The sequence below is a fragment of the Phragmites australis genome, chromosome 9 (genome assembly GCF_958298935.1).
Source record: "Phragmites australis chromosome 9, lpPhrAust1.1, whole genome shotgun sequence".
Lineage (NCBI taxonomy): Eukaryota > Viridiplantae > Streptophyta > Magnoliopsida > Poales > Poaceae > Phragmites > Phragmites australis.
In genome coordinates this window covers 8572328-8596572 of record NC_084929.1, presented here as the reverse complement: position 1 = coordinate 8596572, position 24245 = coordinate 8572328, and the positions used below count along the sequence as shown (strand labels likewise).

Here is a 24245-nt window from a genome sequence, read left to right as displayed (position 1 = left end):
CGTCATCAATATTCTTTTTCCACGTAGTATTTTTTATAGTGTCAATACATATGGTATATATATATCGAGGTTAGAATGGAATCGTGTATTTTATGTCGCACTTTAGTGTCCGATTTGTCTTAATTGATGATTGATAAACAAGCAAAAAATTGGAAAAGTGCAAAATATACCTAAGCTTCGGTTTTCAATTTATTGGATTAGAGACCATCACGAACATAAGGTTAAACATTATCCTTCAATCGAAAATAAAGCAACCTATTTGTAACATAGAAATTTCGTAATAATTTTGCAGGAATTTCACATGAAATAGAATAATTCTAGTATGAATGGTTTGAAATGCCCGATGCCCACCTTCCAAACACGGTGGATTATTCCCACGTCATCACTCGAAGTAGCTTGTTTGCACTAGGCTAGTCGGTGCATTTCTTAAGCATCAGGGGTCTGTTTGGTTAGCCGTATGTTCTCAACCTGACTTGTATGAGTTATACAGGCTGAGTTGAGACAGGTTGGAAAGATATAGTAGGGTCTATTTGGTTGGCTGTACGTGCTCAGCCTGACTGAGAAGAGATTGTGTTTGGTTACCCGCATAAGTATATATTGCATTATAAAGGAACTCACTTTTTTACCAAATAAGCTAAGGCTGAAAATATTTTTATAAATTAGTACATCACCGGATAAGAATATTAGTGAATTTTTTATGATTTTTAGAGAATTTTAATTAAATATTGACTTAGGCTTTTTAGATCAACCTAATTAAAATAGGTTGCTAGTGAGCTCTAGTTTACTCATGAAAATATTTAGAATTTTTAGACCACTTTTGTACCTAAATAAAATCGAGGGTTAAATAAAAAAATTTACATGTACAGTGGATTTGCACCGATCGAGCCAGGCCCAGCACGTACGCCCGATTCCGACGTACGTGCAGAGCTAGGCTGGGGCGACGCGTTTGCACAGGCGAATACAGACGTCAGCATCGATCCAGACAACTAAACAATAGGCAGCCGAGCGTTACTGCACGCACAAAGCCAGACAGCATACGTACAGGCAACCAAACACGCCCCAGATGACTCTACCGGGCATGCCTGTGTTAAGGAAGATACAAAACTTGCAAACATCATGTGCCACATGTCACCCGAACCAGTTCAGCCGTTCCGTGAATCTAACGACGTTTCTGTCGCCTAAATAAACTAGTTGATGACCCCGCACGTTGCTGCGGAATTTGTAAATGCATTTTGTTTGCTTGAAAGATGAAAAATCAATATAATGATGCAGAAATTATGAGATATAGATTTAAATTTTGTAAAAAAATTACTGTTTTAAAAGTTTGATAGCTATTTAACAATAATTTTTTCACACAATTTGGCCAGTAGAGTTAGCGTTGCTGCAGGATACACAAATTGAATTTTATTTTGTGCCAAAGATGGAAATCAATAGAGTACAGAAGAGATTATGAAATAAATATTAGAAAAAAGTTTACCTATTTGTTTGCATAATGAAGTAAGAGAAATAAGGCATTGTTGTGTTTGCATTAGTTTTGATGTGGAAAAAATGCTATTAATTTGTAACAATGGAATATCAGTAGAAGTAGATTAGTTGGATAGCTCTATTACATACCCTCAGAAGTTGGCTTACTGTAGTGTCACAGGTACATCAATTACAGATCCTCATCAAGTAAGAGCGGATGGAAATACTAAGAATACTGTACGTAGCAAAAATGAGAAGGGGTAAAATCAATGTACCACTATATTAATTAAGATGGACGAACTGTATAGAATAATACTGTCCTATGAATTGTTTAAATGAAATGTACAATTAAAGCCACTTACAATAATTGATTGTGGAAAGGGTGATAAAATTGATGAAAACTATAACTCAAATAAAACAAACAATTGGAAAATGGAAAATAAAGAACAATACTCCTACTTGGAAAATAACTCTACTTAACCTGAAAAATAACATTGACTTCTCATGGTTGGCATCTATTGAAGCAGTAAGGTAGTGTTTGGTATGTGGGACGGAGCGGATTCATCCTTTTTTTTTAGCTGTTTGGTTGGAGTTCAGTGGGATGAGATGATTCTGAATCAGATAATATTCTTCAAAGATTCGGGACGGATCCGTTCTTAAAAAAAACCGAACGCTACCATTCCATTTCATTCCTAAATACATGAATAAAATCATCACATCCCACCTCACTCTCCAAACAAACATTACCTAAAAAGACAGTAGTGAACCTAAAAAGGGCAAACAAGGATTGGAACTGAACTATGGTGGATAACAATGAAGGGAAATTGATCTGATCCTGGAAGTAAGTTGGAGGGGAAGGATCAGATTGTAGAATGAACCTGCAGGGGTTCTGAAATAGAAGCAACTCAGTGTGCTGGTGAAATTTTGAAACAGATCAGAGCTAATGCAGTGGACAATTGGAATCATGCAAAAAGAAAGAGAGAACGCAGGGCAAGACGTGATACCCTACGAATTGGAGGCTTGAACCGCACGGGAAGTGGTAGGTTTGTCGTAAGAAATCTGGAGACCGTATCGGCTTACTCGTAGATTTATAGCACGACGGATTGCAAAACGAAGAGACAGAGAATAGGGAGGCGGCGGGTCAGGGAGCGGTGGCGGGGTGGGTCATTGCAGCTGTGCCGGTTCAGTTCGTGCGATTGCAGGCTGGGAGGCGGGCAACCAGGCAGGGCGAGATCGACGATAACACTCAACGGACATATTAGAGCAAGATGCTAGGATCGAAAGGCGTTAAATAATAGAGATGGAGAGTTGATATCTCTGCATCAGAGAAGAGAGGAGAGAAATACTTCTTTTGATTTCGTTTATTTGTCTTTATTTTTACTGTAGAAATTTTGATATTATATTTTTAAAAAAAACTATAGATATCTAAAACTTTCATATTATTAGATTCGTCGTGAAACGTACTCCGTTAGCGTAGCATACTTCTAAATATTTGTACTTCTTTAATAAAAACAAAAGATCAAAATTGCTATAATAAAAAAGCCGATAATGAGCAAAGGAAAACGGAAACGGTAACAATTAATGATACTTAGTGGGTTTCATCTATATCCGGCGATGGAAGCCCATAACGCACTGCTGGTTAAATGACGACGATGGAAGGCGTAAAGCGTAGACTACGTATCTCCGTTTCGAAGGCGGAAATCGGTACTCTACGTGGCCGACGAGTCGGAGGAAGGAGCCGTCTCGTGTGTGAGCCGAGAGAATCCACACGAGCTCGCCCGTCCAGAATCTTCGAGCCCCTCTCCTCTCCTCTCCTCTTGCTTTCCCGTTTGTTCTCTCTCATCTCCTCTCTCCCTGTCCTCGCCGTCGCCGACCACACCACCGCCTCCGACTACTCATCACCCTCGCGGACTCGACCTCGAAACCCAGCCCTAAACGCCCAGAGTCCGGGTCCCTGCGGGGGAGTACCCGGCGCAGCCAAAGCAGCAGACGCCTGCGGAGAAACCCGCGGGGCGGGCGGGGGAGGCCGCCGGAGCAGGGAGCAGGGGAGGGAGGGGTGCGCGCCGCGCTGGGATGGAAGACGACGTCGACAGCGTCGTCCGGAGCATCGACAAGGCCGGCGCTGCCCCGGGCGACGACGGCAGCGCCACGCCGCTCCCCGAGACAGTCAGTATCCCCTCTCTTCCGTTAACTCGCGAGCGTTCCGAAATCGGGCGGCGTTAAGGGCTCCGGCCGCGCGGTCAGGCGCTGGTACTAGTAGGTTGCGGTGCGGATTGGGCGATTTATGGCTGGAACGCGGGTGAACTCCCTTGGGTGGTGTGCTTGCATTGCGTCGATGGGTGACGCAGGGGTTGGGGATGGGGGTGTCTGGTTTAGTTGCCATTATAGGATTTCAAGCACAGATGAATTTGGCTTGTTCTCAGGTCCAGGTCGCCATATTGGCATGAATGATCAATTCTGTTGTTCGAGTGTACGGAGCAGCGCAAATACAGGGATGTGGCATGGGCGTGCCCTGGCGTTTTGGGAATGGGAAGCTCATTTGGTGCTACGGATGATGTTTGGTGAATAGGTGTCTTTTGTCGCTTATCCATATCCGTGTTTGGCGCAGTGCGGATGAGAAAAAAGAAGATTCCACCTTCATGTTTTTCAAGAAGTAGCTTCGCGAAGTTTAGTGCTTTAGTTGATCTATGAAATGATGGAGCTGATTAATGCAATAGGAAGTATGGAATCGCAGTGTGTAAAATCGTAAGGGATGTCTTGTTTCCAGCATTGATTGGTCAGAATATGCTGCTGCGCTGCTAGGCACTATTTTTAGGGTCGCAAATATGCGATTATGGCTCGGTAACCCAGAAACTTGTCTTGTGATGCGGTTCTGTTTAGGTTGGCATCCATGTATAGCATGTATTGTACAAAGTATCTGATAACTGTGCTTTTCAATATATTACTAGCATCTGACAGAGCAGCATATTAATCATATACATTTTTTCATACTACTCTTTGTTGTTTAATGTTCCAGAACAAAACACATGAATGCCTGCATGCTGCAAAGTTTTATGTGTTGTATGCCTCATGCTTTACTTGTAGCACCCTAGAAAGGATAAAATTTCATGTAATGAAAATGAAGAACATGCATTAGCTTGTAATACGATGACCACAGAGAAATAAATGCATAACATTTTGACATTGTTCCATCCACATTCCGCTCAATGCTACTTGGAAATTATTGCGGTAATTGAATAGGATGACCACTGTGTATGGTTGTAAGCGCATGACTTCTATCATAACCTTTGGAAATTGCTATTTATGCAACAGTTAGTAATAGTCCTGACCAGTCTTAGTTCCTAGAGGTCCAAAATATTGATATTGTTTCTCCTGACTTGGGATGAGTTTTTACAGCTGCTGAAGATCACAGGATTGCTTGAATCTGTTGCATTTAATTTCCCTTAGTTGTTGCATATTTGTGTGGTATGCCCTGTTTGGTTCATTTGTTGTAACTGCATTTGTTGCGTTGTGAGTAAGTCCTAATAGGCATAAGATACATGTAGAGAAAGGATAAATTTTTTTGTCGCAATAAGCTGACATATTTGTGTATGACATGTGGAGCTATTACTGTATTAAACATTGAGTTATTTTTATTTGCTCCGTCTCACTTGTATACATCTCATTTGAGTCCTTGCAGTACTATAACTAGCTCAGCTTTCAATATGGGATGAAGGCATGTAGCATGGAACTATATATGCTGTGTTGTACAGTTTGGTGGTATGACTCATGTATCATTTTCTGGTGGGCTAAAACAGGTCCAAATTTGCAATTCGCCTACCTACAAACTTGACAGAAAGCTTGGAAAGGGAGGATTTGGGCAAGTATATGTCGGTCGTCGTATTTCCTCTCCTAGTCCTAGTGACAGGACACCCGGCGCAAATGCCTTGGAAGTCTGTTTGTCTTTTCTGGATGTTTCTTTGTAATTTAAAGTTCGATACTATCATATTTGCATCAATATTCATGCTTCCTTCATACCAGGTTGCAATAAAATTTGAACATCGAACCAGCAAAGGATGCAATTACAGTGCTCCTTATGAGTGGCAAGTTTACAAGTAAGTGTCAATTTGTCCTATTTTTCTTATGCCTGCTACTTATTTTACATTGCTACATTTTTCTCTTTGGCCTTGTTTTTATGTATGCAGAATGATTGCAACTGGAATTTTGCATGTTAACTTTTGTGTTTGTGTAAAACATCGGCAGCACTCTTAGTGGAAATCATGGCGTGCCAAGAGTGCACTACAAAGGGAAGCAGGGAGAGTATTATATCATGGTAATGAAGCATACACTCTTTGCTCCTTCATATTAGTGTATATAGTGCGTGTGTGATTGCTAACCCACCTCTTTCATGTTTTCCCTGTTTTACTCAGCACCTTTATGATGTATACAACATTTTCGTTCAAATTTCCTTTGTTTGTGTTTAATCAAATTAATCCTAGTCTGGCTTCTGCCCCAGTTTTCCAAATCTGTAGTACTATCACTAAAACTGAAAGTTATTAATGATATTACTAGGTGAGGTATACTCACTGGTCAATCATTGTAAGCATAGTGAGTTAGCATCCTGAACAGTTTAAAACTTAAATTATCCAATATTTTCCTTCAGGCAAGGTATGTGCCTCATGTTTGATGAGACCATTTATTAAAATTTCTCTGTCCATGGCATGGGCATACAAAAGTACAAAAGGGAAAACGAGTGCCCTTTCTTTCTTTTGGGGCACTGGTTGGTGGGCCTATGGGAAGAAAAGTTTTGCTGTGCTAGCTTTAGCACAATGAATAAAAAACAGAATAGCATTTTTTAATGAAGACTAATTAATTACTTAGTTTTTGCATTACAAATATATACTAACCCCCCACTCCCCCCCCCCCCACACACCTCACCCTCTCCCACCGCGTGTCGCCCTCTGCGCTAGTCCTTAATTGTACTCACCACACAGCATAGTCCTCCGCTTTCCAGAGTAAATCTCACTGTGGGTCCCAGATGTTACTCGAATGGGCCCCCAAAAGTTTAACATTTGAGTAAATTTCAAAAACCTACAACTATTTTAACACATGTTGCAAAAAAACTACAACTTTTTCACCATGGACCCACTTGTCATCCTCTGGCAATAGGTGGACTCACGGTTAATCCTCCTATTACATGCTATAGAGGATGACAGGTGGGTCCACGGTGAGAAAGTTGTAGTTTTTTTTTTTGCAACATGTGTCAAAATAGTTATAGGTTTTTGAAATGGACACCAGAAGTTGTAGTTTTCTGCAACATATGTCAAAATAGTTGTAGGTTTTTGAATTTTACTCTTAACATTTTGTTCAATCAAGTCTGGAGGCCTAGATACCTATGCACCTAGGCGATGCCTTATATTATCCTAGTCAGCACATATAGCAGAGCAAAAAATGGAAAATAGATGAGAAATGGGCTAATACTCCAGTCAGACTACTATCACTCAAGCCCAACAGCTCATCTAATTACCACTCTTTGCGCTTCCCTGCCTTAATAACACCATGAGTTTGCTTTTTTTTTTTTTTTTTAAAAAGAAAAAAAACACACACATTAGTTTGTATCACAGTGGCCGGAGTTCGATGAAATGAACCCCCTCACCTTGACTGGTTTGAGAGAGGGGAAAAAACAGAGATGGGCCCTGTTGCCTCTCCTGCACACTGCTGTCTGAAGCATGCCATTGTGGCATTCCATTTCCACAGCCCCACCATTGCCACCGCTGCTGCTGGTTATAGCTTGAGGATGAGATAGAAGCAGCAGCAGAAGCCACCATGAAGGGGTGAGAGGAGGCATGGGAGGCAGGTGGTATAGAGGATGAGGCAGCGGTTGTTGTGGAGACAGCGGATTGCTTGGAGCCCATTGCCTGGTGGTGTATTAGGATTTAGGACCTGTTTGGAAGAGGGGGATTGCCCTAGAGTTTTTCAGTATTTAGTTCACATTTGTACTAAATCCTAAGGATGATGTATTGTCATTGCAGTCAATAATGCCTTATCCCCGCCCCCCCCCCCCCCCCCCCAATAAAAAAAGAAATAACAGGTAGGACCATAGGATTGATTGACATATTTTACATATATTGACTCTAAAAGCTATGAAACAAAGAGCATCACATTTCTCATACTTTTGAAAGAATCAGTTAGGAGAAACTTTAGTTTTTTTCTTTATCAAAATTGTGATATGTAATAGTAAATATGTTGTCTTGTAAACTTCTGTATCATGTCTCTCAGACCAGTGCGGTATTTGGTAAGACCACTCCACTTTTACTTTGCTTTGCACAATTAAGCATAAGACACTAGCTCTTTTCTTTGTAATCAGTGCATCAAATTTGGCTGCATAAGCAACTTTTAGTCAATCTCAGTGGCAATGTATTCCCTTATTTTTCAGCTTATTTGATCCATAATTAATTACGGATAGTGAAAATTGAAGGATTGATACTTCATTACCAAAAAGCATGTTTGCTTATGGCATATGTTTCTCATGCAACGTAACTTTTATGCAGATTATGGACATGTTGGGGCCAAGCCTCTGGGATGTTTGGAATAATAACTCTCACTCGTAAGTATCTAATGTTGTTCAGTCATCTAGTTTTCTCAAATTATTAATTTATTCCAGTTTGTCTTTCTTTTACAGAATGTCTGTTGAAATGGTTGCTTGCATTGCTATAGAAGCAATTTCCATACTGGAGAAGATGCACTCAAAAGGGTATCTACTATCTAACATACCTCTCTTATCAAAGGAGCTTAGTAGTATTTTGCATATGGTGTATAAGTGCATAGCTAAATAGGTAAAAACTCTTGTTTATGATAGGTATGTCCATGGTGATGTAAAACCTGAAAACTTTTTGCTTGGACCTCGAGGCACCCTGCAAGACAAGAAACTTTTTCTTGTTGACCTTGGTTTAGGTAATTTTGTTTGATATTCCAGTTGAGTTCAGACTAACATTCTAGTGTCATATTGGGCCCAATGGGCCATCAAATATATATTTTGTTTCATTTGACTTGACAAATTGATCTCTCAACACAGCTACTAGATGGAAAGACGCTGGTACAGGAGAGCATGTTGAATATGATCAGAGGCCCGATGTCTTTAGGTTTGCAAGAGAAATATGTTACTAGGTCCTAACTCATATTATCCTTTGTCTTCTAAACTGACTTTTTTTTGTGGTACTTGACTTGTTTACATGAACAGGGGAACTGTTCGCTATGCTAGTGTGCATGCCCACTTGGGAAGAACTGGTAGCAGGAGAGATGACCTTGAATCCCTTGCCTATACACTTGTTTTTCTTCTGCGTGGTCGCCTTCCTTGGCAAGGATACCAGGTGAACTTTGTTTGGAGTTTAAAATTTTCTCGATGTTCTGCAGTGCTTTCTCGATGGAAAGTGCCATACACTTATTTCTTACGTGAGTTCTCTATGAATTAATTTTAGGGAGAGAATAAAGGTTTCCTTGTTTGCAAGAAAAAGATGGCAACTTCCCCGGAATCTTTATGTTGCTTTTGCCCGCAACCTTTCCGGCAATTTATTGAATATGTCGTGAATTTAAACTTTGATGAAGAACCAAATTATGCAAAGTGCATTTCTCTTTTTGATGGCATTGTTGGTCCAAACCCAGAAATAAGGCCAATCGACACTTATGGTGCCCAGAAGGTATTGTATTTCTTTCCAACCTTGTTGCTTCTTGTTAACTTAAACGTCACATTGCTCCCAGCCATTGCTTTTGTAAGGAGGTTAGGGAGTTGGGAGCCATCACGTAGTTGTAATTGGACTCTTTTTCACATATCTAACTTGTATAGTGGATGATACTAGACTAATTTGTTGAATCTATACCAGCTTATATATCAGGTAGGTCAGAAGAGAGGCCGCTTTATGATGGAGGAAAATGACGATGAGCAACCTAAGAAGAAGATTAGGATGGGGATGCCTGCGACCCAGTGGATTAGCGTTTACAATGCCAGGCGGCCTATGAAGCAGAGGTATGAACTGCATAAGTGTATGTTTTAGTTGGAACAAAAATGCTTTACTCTAACAACATTTCATTTGCAGGTATCACTATAATGTTGCAGATTGTAGGTTAGCACAGCATATTTCAAAAGGAAATGAGGATGGCTTGTGTATAAGCTCTGTTGCCTCTTGTTCAAATCTGTGGGCTCTGACAATGGATGCTGGCACTGGCTTTACTTCTCAAATATATGAACTTTCTCCATATTTTCTTCACAAGGTAAGCAATTGTACTGGCTTGTTCTTTTTTTATTCCAGAGTTTTCCTTTCGTTTTATTTTGTGTTGGAGGACTTAGAGGATATCAGTATTATGCTAACTTTCATTTTGCTTTGTTGCTTTCAGGAATGGATAATGGAGCAGTGGGAGAAAAACTACTACATCACTGCACTAGCAGGTGCAAACAATGGCAGTTCTCTAGTGGTCATGTCGAGAGGTAATGTAATTGGTGCCTGGACTAAAGAACAATACCCGCTTACTTGCATGCACAGTACCAGGACGCTGATGGTATGTCCTGGTGGGCTGGCACTCTGGTTTCTGTGAAACCTTGGAGCTTCTCACATACCTGATATAGTTTGCAGGTTGTTTTTCAGTTTTTCAGGAATAAATAAAAAAAAGTATAAAATTTGTGTAGCATTGGTGTGATAGGGCAGTGACAGGTTGTCCCTACTGTTACTAACCTTAGGGATTTTGAGAAGACAATCGTGTCATTGGGGTTGATGTGGATATATAGCCATGATATGGGCCTAGATAATATATGGGCCTTAACACCCCCCCCCCCCTCAAACTCAAGACGGATCTGAAGCATTGAGTTTGAGCAAATGAAGCCGATGCTGCTCTCGAGTCTGTGCTTTAGGGAAGAAATCCGCAACTTGTAGTTCGGATGGCACATACTGAAGAGCAATTGTTTTCTGATGACAATGAGATTGGGTAAAGGAGGCATCAACACTAATATACTTTGTAAGTTCATGCTTCACAGGATTACTAGCAATCTGTATGGCTCCAGTGTTATCACAGAGAAGAGGTGTGAGGCCATCACAAGAAATACCAAAATCAGCCAACAACCATCGAAGCCATACAATCTCATAAGTGATAGTGGCAAGTGCTCGAAGTTCAGCCTCTGTACTAGACCGAGATACCGTTGCTTGCTTCTTGGACTTCCATGCAAGAGGAGAAGTACCAAGAAGAATGCAATAACCAGTGACAGAACGACGATCTGTCGGATTACTCGCCCAAACAGAGTCCGAGTAAGCATGAAGCTGAAGCGGACTATCACGAGCATAAAACAAACATTGAGATTATGTCCCCCTTAAGTATCGTAGCACACGAAGTAAATGTCCAAAATGAACCGAAGTAGGAGCACTCACAGATTGACTCAAAATATGGACGGCATGAGCAATGTCAAGTCTGGTAACAGTGAGATAAACAAGGTTGCCCCCAATATGCCTATATCGAGATTCAAGAGGGATCCTCAAGAGATGTACCATCAGTAGGATGAAGCTGCAAGTGAAGATCCATAGGTGTTGCAGCTGTCCGGTTATCAGTAATGCCAGAACGAGAAATAAGATCTTGTATATATTTGGACTGAGAAAGATAATAGCCCTTGACATAATGTAAAACCTCAATCCCTAAGAAATAATTGAGAGGACCCAAGTTAGACATCAAAAATTGCTCACTAAGTTGCTTCTTCACATGAGAAATATGATCCAAGTCATCACCTATAATCAACATATCATCAACATACAGAAGAAGCAAATTACGTCCATATGAAGAGAGATGAATAAATAAAACAAGATCATGATCACTAGGTGAAAAATTAGCAACTCGTATCGCAGAGACAAAGCACTCAAACCAAGCATGAGGAGCCTGTTTAAGACCATATAAAGCACGACGAAGATGATAAACATGTCCAGAAGGAGCTTCAACACCTAGGGGTGGCTGCATATAAACTTCCTCATGCAAATCACCATGAAGAAAAGCATTCTAAACATCCATCTAAGAAATAGTCCAAGAACAAGTAGTAACTACTGCAATCAGAGTACGTACATTAGTCATATGAGCAACAGGAACAAATGTCTCATCATAATCTTGTCCTTGAGTCTGTTGAAAACCTCTAGCAACAAGACAAGCTTTATCTCTCAATAGAACCATCGGTCTTAATTTTGAACACTCATTTACATGTAATAGGTACTATATGTGATGGTAATGGAACAATATCCCAAGTGCCAGTACGATCAAGGGTAGCAAGCTCCTCAAACATAGCAAACTGTCATTCCGGAATACTAGAAACTTCCTGATTAGGGATGACAATGGGGCATGACGGGCATGGGTAGTTCTTCACCATACACGTACCTGTCAGTTTTATATTACCCGCGGGCATACCCGTGAAAACTCACGGGCAAAGAGCCAAGCACATACCTGTGGGTACCCGTTACCCTTGGGCATACCTGTGTACCTGCCAAATAGATGCACACGTTGTACAACTACACCCAATTTCTGACATGTGTCAACTACTAACCCAACAAGCGCTTGAGGGAACCACAAGCAATTTTAGCACAACTTGGACAACAAAATAATGCGCAAAACAGACATGGATCTTGGATCCGGCACTTGATTGAACTGAAAAATTAGTTCAGATGCAGCAATAAGTTAATAATAACTCACATTAAGCCTCTGTTGCCTAGGTTGTTGGCCGGTGTTGGCCACCACGAGCACGGTCGACTCGTAGGTGCCAATGTTCCCGATGAGGCTTGTGTAGACTTGAGCCGCTGTGAGCGAGCCTGGGTGACAACAGTGCATTGAACAACGATGCGGATCAGGCGAGCCACATGACGGGATGGTGCTCGATTTGGTAGGCGACGAACACGCAACGGTGCACACAAATCACAACTTCACGGAGATGTGAGGCATCGAGTCAAACCCCGCACATGCTCCATGAACTTGGGCTCCCTAGAGATGTCGAGGCAATCAGCGCTAAGAGCCGAATCCTAGTTGTTCCCGATGTAGATGAGAGAGAGAGAGAGAGAGAATACTTGTTGGTGGCGGCGGCGGATTGAGGGTAGCAGGATGAGGTCTGAGGGGTGATCGGGTGAGGGAGGCTGAGGCGTGGGCTGTGGGCGTGGGCCATGGGTCGTGGGCGATGGATTGAATTACTGATGGAGTCGAGTCCTCGAGTTCGGGTGGGTTACGTGGGGCCCAACTGTGAACTGACGGGTAAATGGGTAACACGAGCACGGGTAAGCCTTACCCATACCCATGCTTGTTTACCCATCTGGTAGAGCTTTTCCCCATGAACGTGCCCGTGGGTAGATAATATGGAATATACCCGACTCCATTAGAATATTTACCCACGGATAAACGAGTAATTGAGTACAACTGCCATCCCTATACCTGATAAGTGGATGGCTCATCAATAATATCACTCACGTGGAAATCCCAAGCTGTCAGGAGGCTCAGTAGTAGTACGATCCCGTAGATTATATCGTGTACCAACTTGTGACTCATCAGAAATAGCATGTGACTTATCAAAATTGTCAGAGTTATCAAAAACAGGAGCATCTGGACTGACCGAGGAGATAGGACTAGGCAAAAGCTCTGTGGGATCTGTGAGACGACAAGTGTATATATGTATGATGTGTGGTTTAGATGGTGGAGGTGGAGCAGAAGTGGGTAGAGGAGGCTCAACAGGAATTGGTGGAACGGATGGGGGTAGTGTAGAGATATCATCACTGGATGAAATAGGAAGGAGACAGAAACGATGTGGACTCTATGGGAGAATAGGATGGCTGAGTAGAAAAGTTATAAAAGAAAGGATGGTCCTAACAAAGGTCACATCACGAGAGATACGTATGCGACGAGAGGAAGGATCATAACAACGATAACCCTTATGCTCAGGACTGTATCCCAGAAACATACACTCAACTGTCTAGGTGGTCAGCTTAGTTCACTCACGAGGTGCAAGCAGAACATAACACGTACCCAAACACCCGAAGATGATCATAGCTAGGAGCACCAAAAAGTACTTCAAGGCACTTGCCAGACAATTTGGACGATGATTGTCGATTTATGAGATAAACAGTAGTGGAAATAGCTTCACCCCAGAAATGAGAAAGAACAAAAGAGGCAATCAGAAGTGTTCGAGCAGTCAATGAGATGGCGATGTTTGCGTTCAGTAACACAATTCTGAGCATGAGCATTTGGACATGAGAGTTAAGAGTGCCCTCAAAGGTCAAGAACTATCGAAAATATTAGATAAATACTCACCACTAGAGTCAGAACGAAAAACTTTAATGGGAGTAGAAAACTGAGTGTGAACCATGCGACTGGTAAATGGAATGCAACTGGAAATGGTGTTTCATGAAATAAATCCAAGTATATCAAGAATGATCATCAATAAAAATGACATAATACTTGTGACCACCCTTTATAGCAAAAGGTGCAGGACTCCATACATATGAATGAATAAGATCAAAAGGTCTAGCAGAATGAAAACACTAGAGGAATATGGAAGTTGTATCTGTTTTCCAGGCCTGCAACCCTTACAATGAAAGATAGACTCAATAGATGTATGACCTAAACAACCTTTATTTATTAATGTAGACAAGCGAGACCCACATAGATGATCAAGACGATGCCATTTGGCGAAGGAAGAAGCAGATGACGATGCAGCGGATGACACATGAGCGGTAGAGGCAGCGGAAGAAGGAAAACGCAAGGTGTCCAAAACGTAGAGGCTAGGAGCACCTCTACAGCGATGGATAGTCCCAATCACAGTCCCACTTCGACAATCCTGAATAAAACAAGATGAGTTATCAAATCCAACATAGCAGTTGTGGTCGGTAACTTGACCTACTGAAAGAAGATTCATGGATAGCTGATGTACAAATGAAACACCAGGTACAGAAAAATGAGAATTGCAAAGTGAACCTTAATGAGTGATGACAAAATGTACCATCAGTTGTCTAAATAGAAGCACCAATAGTGACCAGCTTGCAAGTAACCAACTGGAACTGATCAAATGTCACATGAAAAGAAGCTCCTGAATCAAGAACCCAAGACGACTAAGGAGCACTGATAGGTAAGGCAGTAGTAATAGACGCAGACCCTGAGAAGTGGAAGGGGTACCACACCCACAAGTAGCACGATGTGCACGATACTCAGCCAATTTCTCTAGATGGCGAGCAAAGCAATTCTCTAAACGATGACCGATCTTCTTTCAATGCTGACAAGGCTCTGAAGATGGACCTCTAGGTGCACTGATCCTCTGCTGCTAGCACACTATGAGGTACTGACACAAGAGCAATAGACGTAGACTGGAGATGGGTCTCTTCAACAATTAAATTAGATAGTGCATATGCCATGGTTAGAGTAGAAGAATTGTGAAGCAACCGTGTACGAATAGACTCAAATTCTGCCCTTACTCCCATGACAAAACAATGTGAGAAACTTTTCGATAAATGTGTTTATTGTACATTCCTTTGCTGTGCACTAAGGTACCATGGAGATCAAGGGGCCCATCAAACGATCATTCTGTTCAATTATATGCATGAGAATATGCTGAAGAGCACTACTATCCTGAACATAGCGCTGCTGCAAGGAAAACCATATGGCCTTGGCTGTCTTAAACATAGAGAGACTTATAATCATAGATTGCTTAGTACTATTGACAATGGCAGCCATCACTTTTCCATCATTAATTTGTCATGTTTTGATTTCAGCGGCATTAGTGCCATCAGACTTACGTATGGGCGGATCTTCAGTTAAATGAAAAGCTAGACCATAACCCCTTAATGCAATCTTGACAGAAAAAGCTCACTCCCGATAATTCGGACCGTCAAGAGTGATATTGATAGCAATTGCATTGAGCTGTGACATGATTGAAGTACTAAAAGGATTTGTGCTGCAATAAAGATGTTACCAACCGTAGCAATAGGCGAAGACCTCTGTTCTGCAATGGACGAGAGCAGCAACAACATCATCAAACCATAGCTCACCAGCAGCAGTATAGAGCCTCCCAAGCAGTACAGAACAAGTGCCCTGTCCATCGCCTAGGCACAAGTCAACAGCGCACAGCAGGAAGCAGAGGATGGGCAGAGCCGGATGGAAGACGAAACCACGACGTGTGGTGCTGCTTTCCGTGACCAGACAGAGATGGAGGCGAGCCAGCTCCACTTGACGAAGAGGAGCGACGACGGAGCGTGACGATGGGCCGCACAGGCAGATCCGCACGATGAAGACGAGTAGCTCAGTTGCTGTCATGTGTGAAGGGGACCAGATGGTCCGCGTCTCGGTTCCGTGACGGGAGGTGGCTGCAACAGCGACCAGGTGGGCAGCGGCTTGGTTCCACAACAGGAGATGACCGCGACGGCGACTAGACGGGTAGCAGCGATGTGATGTAGGGTGGCGGATCCGCGACGGGTGGGTTCGGGATAGGATGAGCCGCGACGTGCGGCAGTAGAAGAGGCGGCGTCGCGCCATGATGAAGGGCAGCCGCGACGGCGGCGATGAAAAGAGGCTGCGACGGCAACCTGATGAAGGATGGCGTGACGAGCGGCCTAATGAAGAACAACGTCCAGAGATGACGGCAACGGATGACGACTTGAATGGATGTGGGTGGGTTAAAAAATTTGATTAGCCTTAACCCTAATCCTAATCCATGGCTATGATACCATGTTACTAACCTCGGGGATTTTGAGAAGACAATCGCACCATTGGGGTTGATGTGGATATATAACCATGATATGGGCCTAGATAATATATGGGCCTTAACACCTGCAAAATCCAACTTTTCGCTGAGTTGTGTATTGTGAGATTTACCAGACTATCTTTATCTGCAAATGCAAATTCATGTCTTTGTTAAGTAGCAACTGCAATGCAAGCTTTTAAAGTTGGAGGCTCTGAACATTTGTGTTGTTGCACTTGCCTATGGTTTGTAGAACGGAACTGACTTTGAGCTCTCCAGGAACACAATATGCCCAGCAGTCGTACAAAGTAAGCGACTCATTTCCCTACAAGTGGATAAACAAAAAGTGGAAGGAGCGTTTCTATGTCACTGCTATGGCCACGGCAGGAAGCCGGTGGGCGGTGGTCATGTCCAGGAATGCTGGCTTTACAAATCAGGTATGTCGGCATGCTCAACATCGGTATGCTTTACCATTGGCCCTCTGTTCGAGTTTTCTTCTAGCCTAAAAAAGATTGGACCGCATCTTCATGCTTTACCATTGTTGAATCTCAGAAAGAACATTGAGAGTTCGACAAAGCGTGTGCAGAAAATTATGTGAATTAATTTTGGTGCTTATTTTTAACATTTTCTGTTGTAGGTTGTGGAGCTTGACTTCTTATATCCAAGTGAGGGTATCCATCGCCGCTGGGATAATGGCTATCGCATCACTGCGACAGCTGCTACATGGGATCAAGCGGCGTTTATCTTGAGCATCCCCAAAAGAAAGCCTGCTGATGAAACACAGGAAACACTAAGAACGTCTGCTTTCCCGAGTCAGCATGTGAAGGTGACTTGATATTTTTCTTTTTTTCTCTAAGCTCCTCAGATGGGCCATCCTTTTGCACCTTCTGATTAACATGTTTGCAGGAGAAGTGGGCGAAAAATTTGTACTTAGCCTCCATTAGCTATGGAAGAACAGTGTCATGAGGGCTATTCTGTTTGGCTGGTGCTCTTTGTAAAGTTTATTTATATGGACTGCTGGATTACGTTAGATGGGGAATTTTGAAGAGCGGTAGCATTTCTAATTTACTCACCTATAGTTAACCAATCTGATAGATGTAAAAGCCTGCTTCTGTTCTGTCGATAGTTGCCCTAGCATGATTATAAGAAATGTATGTTGTGGCATTCGGTTGTTATACTCACTTGTACATAGATTATTCAAATCCTTGTGTTTGTAAGTTGTAAACTTGATTACCCATCATGCATATAGTTTTGAACTAATATTTAATCCTGGAGGTAGGCACCAAAAATGTATAAACTCAAGTTGTCTCTGCGTCTTGCTCAATTGCTGTTTAAGCTTTTCCGTGCTTGGGGACCCTTGCGGAACCTCTATTCCTTGGATCTTAGTTGTCATGTGAGATGCACTGCGGTTTGTTTCAGTGTCTATTTGAAAGCTTGGACTCATCCCTGCATAGCATAATGCGGGTTTTGTATTGCATGGATCTGGTGACGTGACTAATTTCATATTTCAGATCTCTATGACGCTATTATTCTCTAGTCATTGCTTTTGTGCAGTTCAGCTTCATTGTATACAGCAGTGTACTAATATAACATTTCTATATGTAATTAAGCTCCCTTTTCCTGTTTAAGTTTGTGAAGTTTGGAGACGGGCTATGTTATCATGTTGCTCATGTGATCTGTATCTACGTGATGTGTTGGTTTTGTTTGTGCGACATTATCTGATGAGCGTTCGGAGCCCGGTTTCTCCATGAAATCGAAGGAATCGCATGGCAAAGAGAAGTCTGACCTCAAACGCAAGAGGCTTGAAGAATACGAAAGAGCACTGCTGGCTCGCCAGCACATCCATCCTCTGTTCATTGTCCTTTGAGTTCTGGTGCCACTGATTCGGTGTTCACTGGCTGGTCCAAACAGATTGATCAGCTTTAAGCAGCTAGACAAGGAGAACAAGATTCTATCTGAGCGAGGCGTTAGGCGCGGAGCCTCAGTAAATCATGTAACCAGTACACTGGGCAGGAGCTCCTGGTTTCTTTGCTGTCCTCCCTTTCATAGTTACATGTATTTCTCCCCTCTTTAATTGCACTGAATTGTTTCTTCTCCTTTTCTGACTTGAGAAAGAAAACTATGGTCGGATGAGGCTATGATGATGACTGGAGCTTTCTAGCTGGGCAAGTTTTGCTTCAGGTTCTGGGCGTGACTGCGATTGGCATCCCATGCTTGAGCCGCACCGTGGGGAAGTTGACGACGGTGTCGTCCTCCGCCGCCCACCTGCATGACGGAGATGGAGGCGCAAGTTGAAGATAAACAGGTACACCGATCACACATTACTAGATTGCTTAGCTTGTTACTGCATTCAAAATGCATGCACGTATGAGTTCGCGTAAATGTAAGACTGGTCTTGGCCCCCCATGCTCGCATGCATTTGTATGCTTGTACCTGAAGTTGGTGACGAGGTGGTGCAGAAAGATGGACGCCTCCAGCCTGGCCAGATCCAGCCCCGGGCACAGCCTCTGCCCGCCACCGAAGGGGGAGAAGCCGCTGCTGCTCGTGGCCATCACGCCCGCCCTCTCCTTCCACCTCCAGGGGTTGAAGGCGTGCGGGTCGTCATGCACGTCGGCGTCGAGGTGGACGGCGCGGAAGTAGACGAGGACGCGCCAGCCCTTGGGGATGAGGTGGCCCCGGACCTCCACGTCCCGCACCGCCTTCCGCATGATCCCGTTGATGATGTTGCCCAGCCGCAGCGTCTCAGTGATCACCTGCATGCATTTCCATAGATCGATATACGGGCATTATTAGCTTCGCCTGGATCTTACTTACCCCCAGAAATTATCTAGTACGCTGTTCAGTACTAGCTATATCGTTGATTTGTATGTTCTTAATATAATTACGTGCTGCGTGAAGGTGAGCGACATGTAGTCTGTCCATTCTAGGGTTTCCTCTGCGTCCGATTTTCGCCTCTTCAGCTCCATGTTCTCCTCCTGTAGCATGTCGATCATCAAATCACATGGACTATGTTGGTCTCAAATGAATGTACTTGTAAGGTGGTGTTTGGATGAGGAGACATTTGCAAGTCTCCTTATCAACATGATGCTTGGTTTCGCCGGCATACATACCATGATAGCACCTCATAATTAAGATAGCAAGGCAACAAATAGTTGGGCCTCATGAATTGATGTAAATTAAAGCCTCAGAATTAACACACGCATGACAAAACTAATCATGCCAATGCCAATGTATTGAGGACGGCTGGAGATTAGGCATTATGCGCTACGTTGAGGCCTCTCCTAGTGCTGGTTCCTTAGACATTAATTAGGTGTCTAGCTACTTAATACGAGATAATTAATTGCGTTGAAGATATCAAGAAACTAGTAGCACATATATATATATATTGGAAGCTTATTTCTTAACAACAATTTCTTACTCTTTCTCTCCTCTCAGACATCATCTGAGAGATAAGGCATTGGAAGTGGCCTAATAGCCTTTATCTGCAATCCATAAGAGGCAACAAACAGCTTGGCCTCATATAGTCATTGATATCGCAGATTTACCAAGATCAACAAAACACTAATTAATTCCAATTATCGGTCGAGGACGGCTGTATACACGAAGCTTGCTGTGAGTTTGTGACAGCATGCTGCATACCTCCAGCTGCTGTAGAGCCATTGGGCACTCGCTGAGGTACTTCACGGCGAGCGTGATGAGCACCGGAACCGAGTCCTCCGCAGGGATAATGAAGTCGATCATGTTGTCAGATATCAGCTCGTCGGTGAGCTCGTCGTCGCTGCCATTGCTCAACAGCACGTCGATCGCGTCACGCGGAGTCCCACACGGATTCTCACCTTCGATGATCCTCTTCTTCCTCTTCTCTTGGATGATCTTTTGTATCAACTTTGTCATCCTCTTCTTAGCCTTGGTAGATTGGTTTTAGATAGCACACATATGAAGTTTCGCCATAGAGTTACTATCGCATTGTACTTATAGTTCATTAGGAAAAGGGGGAAAATTAATATAGGGGTGGTATTTAGTATTTTACCTTGAGGGATCTATAGAGCTGAGTCCCTGGAAGCTTGATGGGAAGTGATATTAAACCGGCAATGAATTCTTGGAATTGTTGCTTGAGGTACTGCATTTCCTGACCCGCCTCTAGCCCTATAAGCGCCCTCACTAGGATTTCGAACACAATCTGCGAAACAAGTTAATTGGTAAAAACTAATTAGGCAGCAAAATTGCAAACAACGATATTTAGGGATTTCAATCATATATATCAGTAGTTGCTCAATCATAACTGTCAAATGTCAACCAATTAAGGGTGAGAAAGTGTAATAATTAGTGACCCGTCTGGGATAGGCCTGTCTGTAGTAGTAAAATTGTCAACATGTGTCAACCGAATTATGTAAATACAAAATTCTTAATTTTTAGGCTTGTACGCTAGATTTCCCTTAAATTAGTAGTACCAGCTGGCTTCCCTCATTAATTAGAATCTTAGGCAAGATCTTTTGGTGTCGACAGGATTGTGATACCAAGTTAAGATAGTAGTATAATCATGATACAACATGCCACAACAGTGGTTTCATTTAATATAATTTGTGGACAAGTGTTTTATAAGGGTCTTGCTTGACTAGGATTTCACACCGAGTTGGGATCAAAATGACCCCATTTTGGGATAAAAAAAACACATACCATTTTCAAACCAAAATGATCCCATTAATCATAATTTTTCAAGTTCTTAATATACGAGAAGCGGGGCATACGTACACCGACCTTGTCATCCTTCGTCTCGATCTAAGCAATTTAACCCGAACTGACATGCTAATGGTGACAATTTTTGCGATGGCAATATGGTCCATAAACATATGGACAAATACTAGCTCCCAAGCAGCCAGAGGCATCAATATATACTGACCTCGCATACACACACACACGTGCACGAATCGGCACACGTGTGCAAGCGACCCTCGGAAAACGCAAACTTCATCTACGTGCATGCAGCATGGACACGAGTACTCGATCGACACTAATAATTGTAGTCAGCAGAGAGGGATAGATGCATGCTGCTCGTGTCGCGTTCGCGTCACGTACCGACTTGGCCTCGTCCTGCACGCGCACGGGCGCGCCGCCGCGGAGTCGCCACTCGTCCGTGGCGCGGCCGACGCGGCGCTGCATGTCGGCGGTGACCCGCGCCTTGAGCTGCGGCGACTTGAAGAAGGCGCCCGCGAGGCCGTGCACCCGGCGCTGGAGGCCGCTGCCGAGCACCAGGATGGAGGACTCCCCCATCAACTCCATGAGCGACCGCGGGTACCACGGCACGAACGCCGACGCGTCGGCCTGCAGCACCGCGCGGCTCACCTCCGGGTCCGAGCTCACCACCGCCGGCGACCCCCAAAGGTGGGACTTGAACACCTTCCCGTACCTGAGAAATTCACACTCAATTCTTCCCATATACTCCTATGATGGTGCGAGAAAATTAATGGAGAGCTTCAACTGCATCCTTGCTAGGTACAGTACAGCTAACATACGCACGTACAGGAGGCGGCGCTTCTCGACGAAGGACTCCGGGCGGGAGGAGTACGCAGCGAAGATGAACGCTGGCGTCTCGCCGAGGAGCGGCCACCCGAGCGAGCCGGCACCCGGCAGGGAGCCGTGCTTCGGCCGTAGCGCTCGCCGTTGCCCGCCGCTCATCTCCTGATGACCGCGCGGAGGAGAGGAGCCGCACGATGACGGCGGCGACGAGCAGCGCCACCGCGAGGGTCGGCCAAGAACCGCATCCCGGCCCCATCGCGCGTGGTAGATGGTGGATCCGATCCATCGATCGGTGCCCCAAGAGGAGAGCCGGCCGTGAATTGTGACAAAGGTGAGGCTTGTGTCCGTTTATGTAGCAAGTGCTTCAAATGCAAGGAGCCGGCCGAGATAGAGAGACATGTGGTGTGGTGTTATTGTGCAGGGGGAACGAACGGGATGGTCAGATGGGGCCTTTCTTTTGGCTGCGATCATGCCTTCCACGTGAATTTGCATGCATGCCCTGCGTGCGCCGTATGATCCATGATTAGTGGGAGCCAAAATGGTAACACAGTAGCTTACGTGCGCGTGCGCACCCATTTCGAGTCTGTGAGTTTTAATAAATTCTCACAAAATTGGTAGGATAGATCACTTGTAAAAATATTAGAAAAAATGCGATCGTTTGTGAGTTGAACAAAGAATAGAGTTTTTTTTTAAAAGCCACAAAGTGGACGGTTATATTAGAAGAAGAAGCAATGGTTTATATGATATCATAATGAGAAAAAACTCGCTGGATGGACTAAGGAAAAGAAAAAGAAGCTAAACAACAACGTCTAAAATGATCAGTTGGGAAACAATACAGATCACAAGTTCGTAAACACTATATAAGAAACCATCATAAGAGGCCCCACTAATGTTCTATTAGTGATGTGTCATTAGTGATGGGAGATAAAATCACCCATCACTAAATACTATAGTGACGGCTCATATGAAAACCCGTCACTAATGATAGAATAATTAGTGATGATTAGAGACAACACATGTCACAAAAGATAGCCTCTCGGTCACATAGTGTCGATGTCAGTCATTAGTGACGGGTGACAACTATAACCCATCATTAATGTGAAAACTATTAGTGACGGGGAATAACTATTAACTGTCACTGATGTGAAAGTCGTTAGTGATAGATAATAGTTATCACCTATCACTAATAACTGATTGGAATCTTGAGCACTTTATAAGATTTTGACCCACTCGTCACTAATGTTAAAGTCATTAGTGACAGGTAATAGTTGTCACTCATCATCAGTGACTGGTCGAAATCTCGAGTACCTATGACTCGTCACTGATGACTGAGTACTTATAGAAGTGCTCGAGATTGAGTCATTAGTGGCGGGTGATAGCTATAAACCGTTACTGATGATTAAATGCAGCTTATTTCAAAAATTCATAACTTTTTCATGCGAGGTTGGATGAAGACAAAATTCGAGATCTACAACTTTACAGTTGATCACTTTTTTATTTTAAGCCATATAGATACACAAATAAACGTCTAAAAACTGTCGAAGGGAACCACACACTTGACCACAAACTAAATTATTGCATCTAGTGCAAAACTTGTAGGAATGTTCGAAAAAGCCACACACATGGCTACAAAGTTGAAAACCGTAAATTTAAAGATTTTTATCGTGAGTTTGGTAACTCAGATTGATAAAATATCTATGTATCACTGACTTTTAGATGTAGCACTGTCTCTCTAAAAATTTTTAGGCAAATTAGAGAAGGTCAATTTTTGATTAAAAATTTTAAAGGTCGTGTCGAGGGTCTTTTGAGTCTTTTTTGGGGTCAAGAAAGGTACAGATCTAAAGATGTGTCTTTGTTTTGGATGCATCTCCTCGTTAGCTTTGAAAGTAGAGGTTGAACGTTGAAATCAGACTTCGTATGCAATAGTTATGGTTGTTTTACTGAACACTATACGGATTGGATACAAACTTTTTCATACGGAGTTAGATGGAGATAAACTTTATATGAACATCGTATAAATTGACGAGATCTACAACTTTGTAATTGATAACTTTTTTATTTAAAGCCATATAGATGCCCAAATAATCATAACTATTTTCCGTAAATGAGCAAAAAAAAAAAATATATCCTATTACCATCAGTAGACACTTTATGGTGGAATGTTAAGGCAGCCTTGCGCAAGGACTCTAGTCCCGGGTTCGATTCTCAACAACCACACGTGTGTGTATTTTGCGTGACTTGTGACTGGTCGGGTGTCAAAAAAAAATTAGGCTAAAAAATGTTTCCCTTTTTTGTTTTTTAAAACACACATCAGTGATGTACCTGACCTGACTCGTCAGTAATAAATAGTCATTAGTGACAAGTCTAAATCCAGACCTGTTAATAATGTATAGCATTAGTGACAGGACTAAGTCCAGACTCATCACTGATATATGTCATTAGTGATAGGTATGGACCCACCACTAATGTGTCCACATTAGTAACGCATTAAGAGTGATGAAAATTTTACCCGTCATTAATGAGGGTTATCACCTGTCATTAATAAGCTATTCTTATG

The 24245-nt window shown here is 42.9% G+C and overlaps 1 protein-coding gene and 1 pseudogene across 2 annotated transcripts; one reads left to right on the top strand and one right to left on the bottom strand.

Moving 5' to 3' along the window:
* Positions 1-3215: 3215 nt before the first annotated feature.
* On the top strand, positions 3216-17799 carry LOC133928596 (casein kinase 1-like protein HD16). 2 transcript variants are annotated; one of them, XM_062375005.1, is made up of 16 exons: positions 3216-3630; positions 5262-5396; positions 5485-5558; positions 5707-5776; positions 7995-8050; positions 8126-8197; positions 8303-8397; positions 8519-8585; positions 8684-8813; positions 8922-9140; positions 9324-9466; positions 9537-9711; positions 9835-9925; positions 16451-16608; positions 16809-16997; positions 17078-17799. In XM_062375005.1, exons 1-16 carry the CDS (start codon positions 3538-3540, stop codon positions 17135-17137), a joined length of 1827 nt encoding a protein of 608 aa, XP_062230989.1. In that variant the 5' UTR covers positions 3216-3537; the 3' UTR covers positions 17138-17799. The 2 variants fall into 2 exon arrangements, with proteins under 2 accessions (XP_062230989.1, XP_062230990.1); XM_062375006.1 differs by lacking the exon at positions 3216-3630 and having other exon boundaries at positions 5341-5396; positions 5649-5776.
* A 238-nt stretch (positions 17800-18037) lies between these two features.
* Positions 18038-22074, bottom strand: LOC133928598 (cytochrome P450 90D2-like; annotated as a pseudogene).
* Positions 22075-24245: the final 2171 nt, after the last annotated feature.